This window comes from Dermacentor andersoni, chromosome 6 (genome assembly GCF_023375885.2).
Source record: "Dermacentor andersoni chromosome 6, qqDerAnde1_hic_scaffold, whole genome shotgun sequence".
NCBI classification, from domain to species: Eukaryota; Metazoa; Arthropoda; class Arachnida; order Ixodida; family Ixodidae; genus Dermacentor; species Dermacentor andersoni.
In genome coordinates, this window is record NC_092819.1 from 96,876,109 (window position 1) to 96,889,214 (window position 13,106).

The 13,106-nt window shown below is 46.7% G+C and overlaps 1 protein-coding gene across 5 annotated transcripts in view; it reads left to right on the forward strand.

Moving 5' to 3' along the window:
- Reps (RALBP1 associated Eps domain containing) overlaps window positions 1-13,106 on the forward strand; it is a 71,215-nt gene that overhangs the window by 18,882 nt on the left and 39,227 nt on the right. For all 5 annotated transcript variants that reach the window (XM_072288830.1, XM_055066495.2, XM_072288829.1 and 2 more), the window contains exons 6-10: window positions 941-1,055; window positions 5,577-5,762; window positions 6,415-6,478; window positions 9,677-9,828; window positions 12,792-12,913. In XM_072288830.1, the coding sequence (XP_072144931.1) occupies window positions 941-1,055; window positions 5,577-5,762; window positions 6,415-6,478; window positions 9,677-9,828; window positions 12,792-12,913 (639 nt within the window). The remainder of the gene's footprint in view (window positions 1-940; window positions 1,056-5,576; window positions 5,763-6,414; window positions 6,479-9,676; window positions 9,829-12,791; window positions 12,914-13,106) is intronic.

A 13,106-nucleotide genomic window follows, 5' to 3' on the forward strand; every position in this document is an offset into this window, starting at 1 on the left:
ATGATGCGGGTGCACGGGGGTTGCGTATCAGCGGTGCGCCGTCCGCACTGAATGTGTGCTTTTGCCACTTTTGTCACTTTTTTTCACTTTTTGGTGGCATTGGCTCTTCAGTTTGTGTGCGTCTGCCGCTATGTGCATCGTCATGAAGTGCTGATATCGCGCTTGCAACCTTGGCTGCTGTCAGTTTAAGCGGTGTTCCACAAATTAGGAGTTTTAGGCTTTATGTCCACATGTGACTCTAGCAACTTATTCTGTAAGCGGTCTATGCTGTAGACCGCTAATTTCAGAGTTCTAGTACTTTACAAAAGCCTTGTAAACTGTTAAAAATTTCATGTAAGCTGGCAATTCATATTCATATCAAATTCATATCAAATTTGTCTGCTTTAGATGCTTTAACAGATGCACTTTACAGAACTGCAACATGTATTTGTTTTTGGTGCAGAGTTGTGTTTTTGTAAACCTAGTGCCTAATTTTCTTTTTCTGTATTAATTTTTGGATTTGTGGAAATTTTTACAAAAAATATTAGGCCTTAAGTTAAAATTCTGCTTTTTAGACCCTCTAAAATTTAAACTTCCTCTCAAGTACAAGAAATTTTATTCGAACTGGTCCAGCGGCCGCCTCATAAAAGCATTTCTGTGTTTTGCAATTTTCAAATAGGAATATTGGAGTCTGCTCTGAACTAAAGCTTCCTCTAAAGGAAATATAGGTCGAGAAAGTCAACAAGAATTTGTTGAGCCTAATGTAATCGGTGTAAACAAAGAAGGTCTTGCCTTCATTTTGGTGCTTTGATTTTGGTTTGTTATGGACTATACCAATTTTGGATTATGCAATTATATTTTGGTCCTGAGAAATTAACAAAATTTTGCTGTTCATTAAGTTTGCTTAGCTGTTCACTGCCTGTTAGTGCAAGTGCATAACAAAGCTTTCTCTATGGTGCAGCCGTATGGCCCAGCTGTGGCTGGCTACCCCCAGGTGCCCCCTAGGGAATCACGGGACTCTTCCCCTGAAGTGCACACGAGCTCCGACAAGACGTGGACCAAATTTAACCAGACAGGTGCGGTTTTTATTTCTGCCCTTGCTTTTCAAAAGCTCTTGGTGGCACCTAGTTTGATGATTGTGAAGATAGCACAATTGCGAAGCAAATAACTGTGGCATGGACTGCTAGAATTTTCAGTGCTACCTCAGGAGCATAAGTATAGAGACCATTAAAAGTTTTGACTATCATATGCCACAGCTGTGCAAAGTAAAATTCTTTCAGTACATTGCATTAGCAATGCGTGCGGACATGGGCTACCCATTTTCTTGCAGCATTTCTAGGCTGTGAAAAAAAAATTTCTTCCATTATCTGTGGTCTCTCAGGCTTGCCCTTGACTTGCTCTTGATTTGAAAACCAAGTATTCAAAATTGCTGAAACGTTAAATATGATGTGAACGTGCAAAACGAATTGAATATATGGCTGGCCGTGCAGGAGCAGATGTGATTCTCTGCGTTAGTTTTATCCAACCCGTGTGCCTAGTTTTAGGCCACTTGACCTGCTCCCGTCATGACGGAATCTAGTGCATAAGGTCAGCTCAGCCACCGGTCAACTGAGCTCTGCGAAAAAGCCAACCTCTCGGTGGCAAGGGGCACAGGTCTGCAAGCAGCAAAGACTTAGTATAGTGCAACACAAAGGAATTAGAGTGATTGTGAAAAAAAGGAGTCCAACTGCAATAAGAAGGCTTTTCTGGGAAATACATATAGGTCCTATGGGCCTATTCACAACAGTAATGTCCATCCACGCACCTTTGCTCTGCCAATGTGTCAGCTGCCTGCCGTGCACTCATCTGGCCCTTCAGTGCAAAGCAGCGCACACCTGTTATTTTAGCATAGAGTGATAGGCATTTCCTGATCGGCATTGCCGCGATTCCTGCACGCATCACACTATGCTAAAAGGGGCTACAGTTTAACCCTTCGATAACAAAATCGGCAGGGAAAGGGAAAAAAGTTTGCTTTCGCAGAAATTTCGTTGTTGGGAAATGAGACCGCACAGACAGTAAATGGAAAATTAAACTTTATTGTCAAAATTTCATTTGCCTGCATTCGCGATTTTTGATCGAGGCTATGGAACTACTTTCAAAGATCCGATCACTTTTGCAAGACTGCATAGCTGACCATCGGATGGATCTGCGTCTGTGTACAATAGCGTTCCGGACGAAAAGTTGACTTGCAAGGCCGCACTCTCGTTCAATTGCTTTCGGGGATATGGTCACATTTGCGAGATTTCGCATAGCTCGGCGCCGACGTGTCAACATCTAGTACAGGCAATGGTGTTGATATAACTTTCGGGAGATTTCACCTAACTTGGCACGAGACACGTTGGCATCTATGGATGACAGAATTGTTGCAGTCATTCTTGCACGATTTTCCATAAACTCGTCGGGCACATCTGCGGGCGACAGCGTTGATCACTGTTTCAAGATCACGGACAGCTCAGCCTCTATGTGCAACAGTGTTCCTCCAGTGCACGCTGTCTCCTATAGATATCAACACATCCTGTGCCAAGTTACGTAAAATCCTGCAAAAGTGATCGTAGCTGTGAAAGTGATCAACTGAGGATACAGCCCCACGGGCAAACCTACGTCCAGCGGCACCAAATCTGCACGCGGTGCCCGTTGGGTAATACTGAAATCAGCGTTCTTGGACAGGACGAAACCAGCACTTTGAAGCAGGGGAGATGTATTCTCTCATCTCAGTCATGGCTGGTGGCATGGCAGCATTGGGTGGGACATGGATTTTTTCGTTCTTGGTGGACTTCGTTTTCACCCGCAAATTATGAACTGCACATGGTATGCCAAACGCCATTGTCACATGTCGGTAGAGGTTGATGACGATGCAGCTGCGCCTGCCTTGCCATTTGAAATGGGAGATTTAAAAAAACAAAAGGGCGACTGTTTTGTACTTCCAGCACTAGCTATCGCTTTCTGTGCTTTGATGTTATTGTCACAAGTGGACTGCGACAATATTTTACTGAATTTAAATGGAGAGCAAATGCATTTGAGCGCTTTTTGTACTCTGCTAGCATCACTCCGGTTCGGGCAAATTTTGTGGATGCAGGATTGCAGTTCGGGAAGTTCTGTTGTAGAGAGATGCAAAATGCATTGAATTCTCTGGGCAGAGATATGAAAATATATTGTTCTAGCGAGAACATTGTCTCGCACTATTGTTATTGCGGGGTTCGACTGTATTTGAAACACACTTCTGTGTGTACTATGTTCAGACCTCGATATAATAAGCCTCAGTTTAACAAAATTCGCGATGTAGTAAACTACAGTGAAACCTCAGTGATACGATCATGGCTGGTACAAATTTCGGGGTGATATGAATTGATACGATTCCCTGTCCGAAGCACGCTGTATACTATGAGCCGCATTTTGGATGTCCCAAATGCTTCCCCATGCTGGTTCGTGTGATACAAATGAGATATCCAGGACCGCCATGACCACTGGCAGCAAAGTCGCAAGGAGGCTGCGCCGAGCACATCGAGGTTGGTTGGCAGAAGGCAGCTGATAACACAGCAGCAACTGCATGCACTGTACTGAATCGAAACGGTCCGGCAAATAAGCGAGCTGTGACGGCCGTGACCGCTGGCAGCAAAGTGCCAAGTAGGCTCCGCCTAGCACACCGAGGCCTGTCGGCAGGCGGACCGTTTCCATGTTCGCAACTCGGGGGAAGACCAGCAGAAGGCAGCCGATAACACAGCGGCAACTGAGCGCACTGTACGAAGTAAAAACGGTTTGGCACTGGCAGTCTCCCACGTATCGCCGCTCATGAGGCTCGCACTGTGCTGTATCCAATGTTCTCGCGGAGCCGGTTTTGTGAAGTTTGCGTATAACTTCCACAATTCACTACTGGTCGACCTGGCAAAGAAGAAAACCCAGAAGGACATCCGGGGCTTCTTCCATCATGGATAAATTTCAAAAAATGAGTTTCTGGCTTTTTAACATGCTAATTTCATTTGTTTCTTGGTGATAGGAATGTTTACGCAACCCCTTGAGATTTGTATCACCTAGGTTTTACTCTATTTTCATTTTGCAATCTTAGTTTCATTGAAAACAGTGTATTTTTACGTGATAAAGAAGCAATTTGTGACAACGAAGTTTTCGGCCATTTTAAGCACTTACTTGGAGCCTGTATGGCCAGTAAATCTAGCAAAATAAGCATAAAAATGTCGGCTGAGTTAAATAATTTCAAGTGTCCTTTCACTGGAAAAGCTTGAGCGGCAAAATCACCGTCAAAGCACGCTCTGGGATGCAGTAGGCAGGAAACACCATGGGTCGCACCACGGAGAAACAGGAGAGCTGATCATTCTTTCTGCGCAAGGATGATGGGGAGGGAGTGAACACGTGGTAACATGATCAAGCATGTGTTGGGGGGGCTGGGGGAGTAGAAACGCACACCTATCTGCCCTCTCTTCCTAGCACACGTAGGCAGGAAACACCATGGGGGCACGGAGAAACAGGAGAGCTCATCATTCTTTCTGCGCAAGGAGGATTGGGAGGGAGTGAACACTTGGTAACATGATCAAGCATGTGTTGGGGGGGCTGGGGGAGTAGAAACGCACACCTATCTGCCCTCTCTTCCTAGCGCACACGTCTTTTCCTCAGGCACATCCATAGGCAGGCGAGGCGCTGTGTCTTGGAGGTAACCTTTCCGCGGCAAGTGCAAAGGCCAAGCCAAGGCAGTTGGTACCATGATGTGCATTGGGTTCCCACACCATGTAGTGTTTGTGGTCGCATAATCTCAAGTTTCTGAGACATGGTGCCAAGCATCCACTGGCGTTGTGACAGCAAGTTCGTGGTCATCAAGTGAGATCTGTTCATGTTTGCCTGAGCACGCGTGACACTGATAAAACTACAAACCTTACGTCGTGAAGTTGTCTCTTTGCTATCGCCATCAATGCTCCGCCTTTCTAGCAAAACTGTGACCTTTTCCTTTTTGCTCAGCACGAATATTTGTATCTTTTTAGTTTTCTTTTTCATTTGTGGGCACCGGCTGTGGGCACTCTTAAGCGCCATCACTCATGGTGTCGAAGATTTACGGTGCCACGCAGTGCAACACATGCAAATCTGAGGCGCCGTGAGCCACATCGATGCATTGCTCTTCATGTGGTCTGCGTTGCACACACTGGCGCTGATTACCGCATTATTATGCCCTGACCTCCTTGCGATTTGCTTACAAGTGCTTACTAACAAGGTACTATCCACCTGGGATGCTCTGGGAACTTGTGAAGTTGGTTCTACTGCTGAAACTTTGATACCTCAAATTAATGAAATTTGCGATTTAACCAAGTTTTACTCTGCAAGTGCAACTTCATAATATTGAGCTTTGATATCGAGGTTTGACTATACATGCCTAGTTGGGGTTATAACCATGTTTTTTTCTTTCTTGTAAATAAGTTGAAAGTACTCTTATCCACTTCCACTCCCGGTGTCGTGTTGATGGTTACATTTGAATCTGTGAAGTGTGCGGTAGAGTTCCTACAGTTACGAAAGCATGTGTCAGTACTCCTTTGAATGATCTTCTCCGTATGGTGCAGGTGATGGGCAGCTAAACTGGAGCCACTTTGAAGAGCACCGGCAGCTACTGGGAAATGAGGAGGACAGCAGCGACCGGCATTCAAGCGACGATGACCACGACGTCTGGAGCATCGCAGACGACCAGCGTGACTACTACACTAACCAGTTTCAGCTCATGCAACCGGACCTGCGGGGGAAGATCACTGGTCAGTGCCCGAACTGAGGGCAATTTTGTCAGTGGTTTCTGCAAGGGTCCTTTGTTCATTTTTGCAGTTAGCAACTTGCATTTGCCGTGCTACCAGTAGGAAAATGTAGAGGCACTGTCAACAGCAAAGTTTCCCCACTCAGTACCAGATGTGTTATCGCACTACTTGAAATGCGAACCACTAACCACTTAGTTATTGCACAGCCTAGCTAACTGAAAATGGGCAGCAGGATTTGCGAACAACTCAATGTGTCGTGAGCCATGTTTGACATCTCATCATCCGATCGTGACTCCTCACGCCCACTTACTAGGCTGTGCAAGAAACATGTCTTCTACCAATGGCATTACAGTTTGTGCCGATTGTACCTATGCTCTGCTCTGTGCATTTATTGGCAACTAACCGTGTTGCAGAGTTTCTTCATTCCTAAACTGTTTCAAGCAATTTAGACACAGTTCGATAAATGCTAAAGCTCAGTGCACGTCACAGCATTTGGGAAGTCCAGGAGATATTGCCTTGCTAGAACATTGCCCACTTCAATTGCAAATACGTACATCAAAAGTTTATGTATGCTTGCTGAAGTGTAATAATTTTTTTATTAGATTTGGTTTTCTTACCAGTCTCTTGAAGTCTTATGACTTCTGAATGTTTTCAGGTGCAGTTGCCAAGGAGTTTTTTGAGAAGTCAAAGCTTCCTGTTCACGAGCTATCCAAAATATGGTAAGTGAATTCCTTGTTGTTGTGAAACACTATTACTTGTGAAGTACTGTCAAGAAATTTCTTGATAGTTTTTGGTCAAATGACAGAGGTGCCTCAGCAACCACAAAAAAAAAAATTCTTTAGTGACAGGCACACTCTAGTGTGCGTGCACAAGATAATTTACAGTAAAAGCTTGTTAATTTGAATTCCGCAGGGATGCTACAAAAATTTAAATTCTATGAAATTCGAACTAATAAAAGTCGCAGAAAAAATACTAGCTCAGTTAAGGCACATATATAATCCATCGTAGCCTGAGCATGCGTGCGCACACACTATGTCACATTGGCAAGAACAACATGTATAGTTCGGCGCACTGGTGCAGCCAACGTGGTCTGACGTGCCCGATTCGAGATGGCTCTTGCTCCATCCGCGTATTTGTCGCACCAACCCACAGTGCATGGCGCTGAGAAAAAAAGTGCCCATGCCGCTTTGCCAACAGTCACTGACAGCCGTTCAAAGCATAGCGTAGGTTGGGTATCATCGTACACATACTCCAAAGAGAGCAGGAGACAGCATTTCGGCTGGTGCACCACAAGCGGCATAATGTGACTGGACGCGCACCAAAAACATCAAACTATAAACACACCTTTGCACCACTGACACTCAATGTAGGAACAAGAGCTGCAATCTAAAATGCACTCGCGAAACGCACCAGAACCTGCTGCGACGTTCGTTTCCATTGTACTTTCATAGCTGCACTGACTGCACACTGCTGAGTTCTACTATACGTATAGGTGGCATCCAAACACGTAACCCAGCAATGCTTTCCTTTGCCTAATAGCCACAAATCTCAAAGGCTAAGCTTTTTGGTACTGCAAACGCCCATAAACGTCATGGCCACCATGTTTTAGGCATTACCTGGTGCCACTTCTTGGCAAAACGTCTCGTAGAGAAAGAGCATAGCCTCCAAGATGTAACATAAAAAAAGAAAGAAAAATGCATAGCCCTGCGTCCGCATCTTTATTTTGAAGGTCCTGACAGCGGGAGAGAACCGACCTGCAACGGAGGCATTGGCCATGCCTGGCCACGTGCAAACACGTCTCTGTCCAATAAGGCCTAAACAAAGGGCCGCAGATTAAAAGAGCAAATCTGCGCAACCCGCGCGGCGACGCCAGCATCGCCAACATGCTCCCACTAGCCTTAGCGCTCTCCCCATCCATGATGCCATGCAGTTCGAATTATCGGTGGCAGTGCGGATTTCAGTGTGAATTAGCAGGATGCGTTACATATTGCTTTCAATACATTGTTGGACGGACCTCGGCAGCTACTTCGAATTATCCAAAATTGCAAATTAATGAGCTTTTACATTATTACATTTAAGATCATATATGTGGCATTAAATTGCACCAATATTGCATAATTGTTTGGTGTAATGATTGGATACATGAAAACCTGCTTATTTGAGTACAGTGGAATCTCAATAAACGTAAATCACTTAAACGGAACTGCCTCTTAAACGGAACACCATTCTCATGGTTGGTTGGTTTTGTATTCATGCAATTGTATTCAGCTTTGTCTCTCAGTAAATGAAATTCCTAATAAGTGGAACCAATTTCCCTGGTCCCTTCAGATTCCGTTTAAAGAGCTCACTGTATTAGCACAAGGAACTTGAGAATGTTTTTCACTTCTAATGTGGCAGCACACTTGCTTACGCTTACGACGTCAAATTAGAAGCACACACATGCAGCCAAACTATTCACGTTGACAAGTAGAATGTGCATTACTTCTGCATTAGTAACCTGCTTTCCAAGTCTGTATGAAGCAAGTGCAAAGTTGCACAGTGCAAGACATCGCTGGTCTCCATATCATAACACCGTTAAATCTCGATAATTCAAATTTGAAGGGGCATGAAAATTTGTTGGAATTAAAAGAAGGACTTGTTTTCGAAGTATTCGTGCACCATAGCACGATGCACAAACAGTGTGAGTTGGAAATATCGCGGTGCGCAAGCGTACAGCTAGTGAGGACCATGAAAGTGCCCATGCAGGCGGGGCTAGCGGCGCCGGTGGATGAGGACCGTCGAAGATGAGGAAGTTCAGAGGGAGGGCGAGGGGAGCGTAGTTGCAAGGAAGGGCGGGAGGGAAGTAAATTTGCTTTCCTACCAGCTTGCTGGATGGCGCTGAGCAGCGGAGTTGCCGAGACCAAGACAGGGCCTCCGCTGTTGCTTCCCTCTGCGTGCTCGCGTGTCTTTTCCTTCATCTGGTGACAGATCGGCGCTGCGTTTACCTTCTTCGTCCTGCGTTCTCAACATGGATCATGTCTTATCAAGATGACGAAGTTGTTGCCACTGATCATAATCCTGTTGGTGTGCTCCCTTCTGTTGCAGCGTCGCCACATTCAAACGAGAATGAGGTACTGGATGTTGCCTTCGCGTCTTTGTATTCAGGGTCAGTCTTGTCGTATAGAATCATATGTGGCGCACTTTCTCCAACAACCTTTCCAGTGGGACATCTCGGTTTACATGCGTCATTGTAAAAAAACAAGCGTGAACAAGACCAACTAAGCCAACCAAAACAAGCACGAGCGAGGGCTGACATGAGCAGATGATAGTGCGAAACAAGCGGTCCGGCTGAACCAGACGAGAGTACGAATAGAGCAGTTGGGCGGGTCTACATGATACCAGTTTCCCGGGCATACATCACTGTAGGGCCCACTCTTGTTCATCTCCTCCACTCGTGGCTCGCTTGCCACCGTGGTGAGCCATTAAAAATCTGCTCCAATGGCGTACGTTTTGCTGCTAGTGTGGCTGTTGCATCATGGCACGGCGCAGAAATGGCCACCTTGCCATTTGAAAGAGGGTAAATGTTCCGCCACAGTTGTTTAGCACACGGCGTTGAGGGGTTTCTCCTAAGCCTTTCCTCTATGGCAGGGTCAGAGCAATGCTGTTTGAAGGCGCTGCCGCCTGATTTGGTCCGCTGTTGAGAGCATCTTCGGAGTGCGGTATGTTTGAATTAACCGTCGCAAATGCTTGAGTGTTAAAATGTCCGTGCGTTTTCGCCCATTGGAATGCGCATAACTTTGACGGCACCACGGCGTCAGTTCAAATAAACCGGAAGTTCGAATTAAGCGTGTTCAAATTAGCGAGATTCGACTGCATTGTTAGCCCCTGCGTAGAATTGTGTGGATTGTGCATGACCGAGAAACCGTGTCTGTATGCAGGCAACTGTCGGATGTAGACAAGGACGGTGCTCTGAGCATCGAGGAGTTCTGCACAGCGATGCACCTGGTGGTGCTGCGGAGGAACAACATAGAGCTTCCGGACACCCTGCCACCTTGTCTGGTCCCTAAGATGCCTCCAAAGGGTGTGGATGGTAAGGCACTGGCCCTACTGTTTTCTTCCATAATACAGTTGCACCTGATTACACAGATCGCATTTGACATGAAGATACATTTGTTATATTTGATGTGTGTTATTAGCTGACATGCTGATGTCAATGAAGAAAAAAGTTTGTTTGGTTTGTGTGAAAAAAATGCAAACGTGGTGCCTCCAGCTGGCCTGGAAAGGATCTTCTGTCGATTTTTATGACCTGTCAGCAGATTACTTGGTTGATACAAGGCAGGTGAACAATGTTCAATTACAAATACAGTCGAACCTCGATATATCGAACAGCGCGGTGATCGCAAAATAGTTCGATATAGCCAGAATTCGATATATAAAATCACGTAGAAAACGCGTCAAAAACTAGCACAAATCAATCAATGAACCAATCGTGGCGCAATAGATACTTACATGAAGCTTCAAACAAAGTATTTATTTTGTTCGCTGAAAGTACTGAAGCAGCGTAGCCTACTTCATATTGGCAACCGCGTGCTTGACCACGGCGTCCTCAACATAGTCCAAACGGTCCAGAAGAGACGGTCCAGTGCCTTCTATTGCGCCGCAGTAGCGGCGTACAACGGCCAAAGCAGCTACAGCCTCAGTTGCAGTCGGGAGCGGGGTAACATCAGCTCTTGCTGGATCAGCCTTGGCAGCGTCTTCGTTTGGCCGCTCAGCAGTCACTTCTGCCGCGATCTCACGTCTGTTAGGGCCGATTTACGCTCGAGCCGCCCATCGCCGCAAGCCGCACCGCACGCTTGCGGTCGCGCGAAAAATTGCACGTATCCAGCACTTGTGCACAAATTACCGTTTACACTGTGTGCACAGTGTATACCTTACACATCGTAAACCGAAATTTGTGCACAAGTGTTTGATACGTGCGATATTTCGCGCGACCGCACGCGTGCGGTGCGGCTTGCGGCGATGGGCGGCTCGAGCAAACTCCGCCACTGTTCCGGTGCTGTCGTCACCGCCAACGAAGTCCTCAATGCACATGCTGTGTGGCTCAGCACCGACAAAGCGCTCCAACTGGCTCCACGGCCGCCTCGATCACGCGCGCACGGCGGGGGCAAGCCGCCGCGTGTGTATGCCGCTACGTTCAAATGGCGCCCTCGGCGCAACCGATGTGGGCAGCTGTCGTACGCAGCCGTACGGAATAGGGTGCCTCGATGTCCTCCTCGCCCGCCGCTCCGGGCGAGGAGGACATCGAGGCACCCTAGTCCGGAAAGTCCGGAACGCCCATCGCGCCGCCGCTATCTTCGAGAGTGTTGCGGAAAGCTCGCCTCCTGTCAACAGAGCGCATTTGGTCTGGGGCGGCGGAGTTCGATATATCCATTTTACATCCGGCCCCGTTCGAAATAAAAAATTAAAAATGCATGCGATTTTCCACGTGATATAGAAAGTGTTCGATATGCGCAATAATTCGAAATATCCGTGTTCGATATATCGAGGTTTGACTGTACATGCTTCACACCGTCGAACCCTTTAACCCATGTATGCCTAAACTTTGACTAGGTAGAAACTTGAAAATATTGCATAAATATTCTTCGGGGCTTCAGAATGTAGAAAGCAATCTGTAACGCATCCCGCTAATTCACACTGAAATCCGCACCACCACCGATAATTCTAACTTCGCGCCATTGTGGTTGGGGAGAGCGCTAGTGTGTGGGAGCACGTGCACGAGCAAAAGCCATGTAGCTTTTCTCCTTCCATTTGCGGCCCTTTGTTTAGGCCTGACTGGAGAGAGATGCGTTTGCGCCTGGCCAGGCATGGCCAATGCCTCTGTTGCAAGTCTGTTCTCTCCCTCTCTGAAGACCTTAAAGATAAAAACATGGACGCGGTGCTATGTGGTTTCGTTTCTTTTTTTCTGTCTCTCTCTCTTTTAATCATGTTACATCTTGGAGGCTATGCTCATACTCTACGAGGTGTTCTGCTGAGAAGCGGCACCAGGTAATGTCTAAAACATGGTGGCCGTGACATTTATCGGCGCTCACAGTACCAAAAAGCATAGCCTTTGAGATTCATGGCTACTACTCAAAGGAAAGATCGCTGGGAGACATGTCTGGACGCCACCTATACGTATAGCGGAACTCAGCAGCGTGCAACCGGTGCAGCTATGAAAATATAATGGAAACCAATGTCGCAGCAGGCTGTGGTGTGTTTCGCGAGCGCATGTTAGAGCACAGCTCTTGTTCCTGCAGTGATCATCGACGGCGCAAAGGCTCGTTCATAGTGCGACATTATCGGCGCACGTCGCTTGCGACTAGTGAAAGTGCCATCCCCTCTAGACTTCGACGCGCAATCTGTCGCCCGCTCTCTTGGGAGCATGTGCAGAAGTATCCCCAACCCACACGCCACTTTGAACGGCTCTCTGTGACTGTCAGCGAAGTGGCATGGGCACCTTTTTTCTCTGCCCGGTGCATTGTGTGTTGGCACAGTCGCCGTTATAAACAAGCAGATGGAGCAAGAGCCATCTTGACATCGGGCACGTCGGACCGAGTTGGCCGCATCCGTTTATGTTGGCTGCACCAGTGCTTAGAGCTACAAACATTGTTGCTTTTGCCAACATGACGTAGCGTGTGCGTGCGCGCGCTCATGCTACATCGCACTATATACGTGCATTAACAGAGCGATCTTTTTCCGACTTTCATTAGTTCGAATTTCGTATAATTCAAGTTAACGAGCTTCTACTGTACCTGCAAAATGCTTTGCATAACCTAGATTCCCACAGTGAATTGGACCTGCTTGATTTCTCACACATTTTTTTATCTTTGAAGATCTTTGTAGTGTGACTGTGGTCGTGTGTCTGTCACTGCCTTGTGGCTGTACCTTCTAGAACTGGTGCTGCACGAAACAGTGTTGGCATGAGTAATAATGTGCTAGCTATCAATGTCACTTCTACAATGTCACAACGTACATCATGGAAAGTTCTGACTTTTTCTTTATTGCACATTGTAGCTGTGGATGCAACTGCCTACCAGGTTCCGCCGCATCCTGTTACCCAGCCGGTGCACATAGCCAGCCCCAAAGGCCACACACCGCCCCCTTCGAAAGAACCTCTCTCGCCACAGAACAAAGAAGTGAGCCTGGGTTTTGTCATCATTTCATCAACAGCGTGTAACGAGAGAACACAGTTTTGCCTTCTGTGATTGCCATGTGTCGTGCCATGTACCAAAAAAGTCTGGAAAGGACTGTATTGACACTTTTAAAGAATTCTTTGGCATACGCAAGGCGAGTACCAGAAAGAAGGTACAGTAGCATGAATAGATTGTT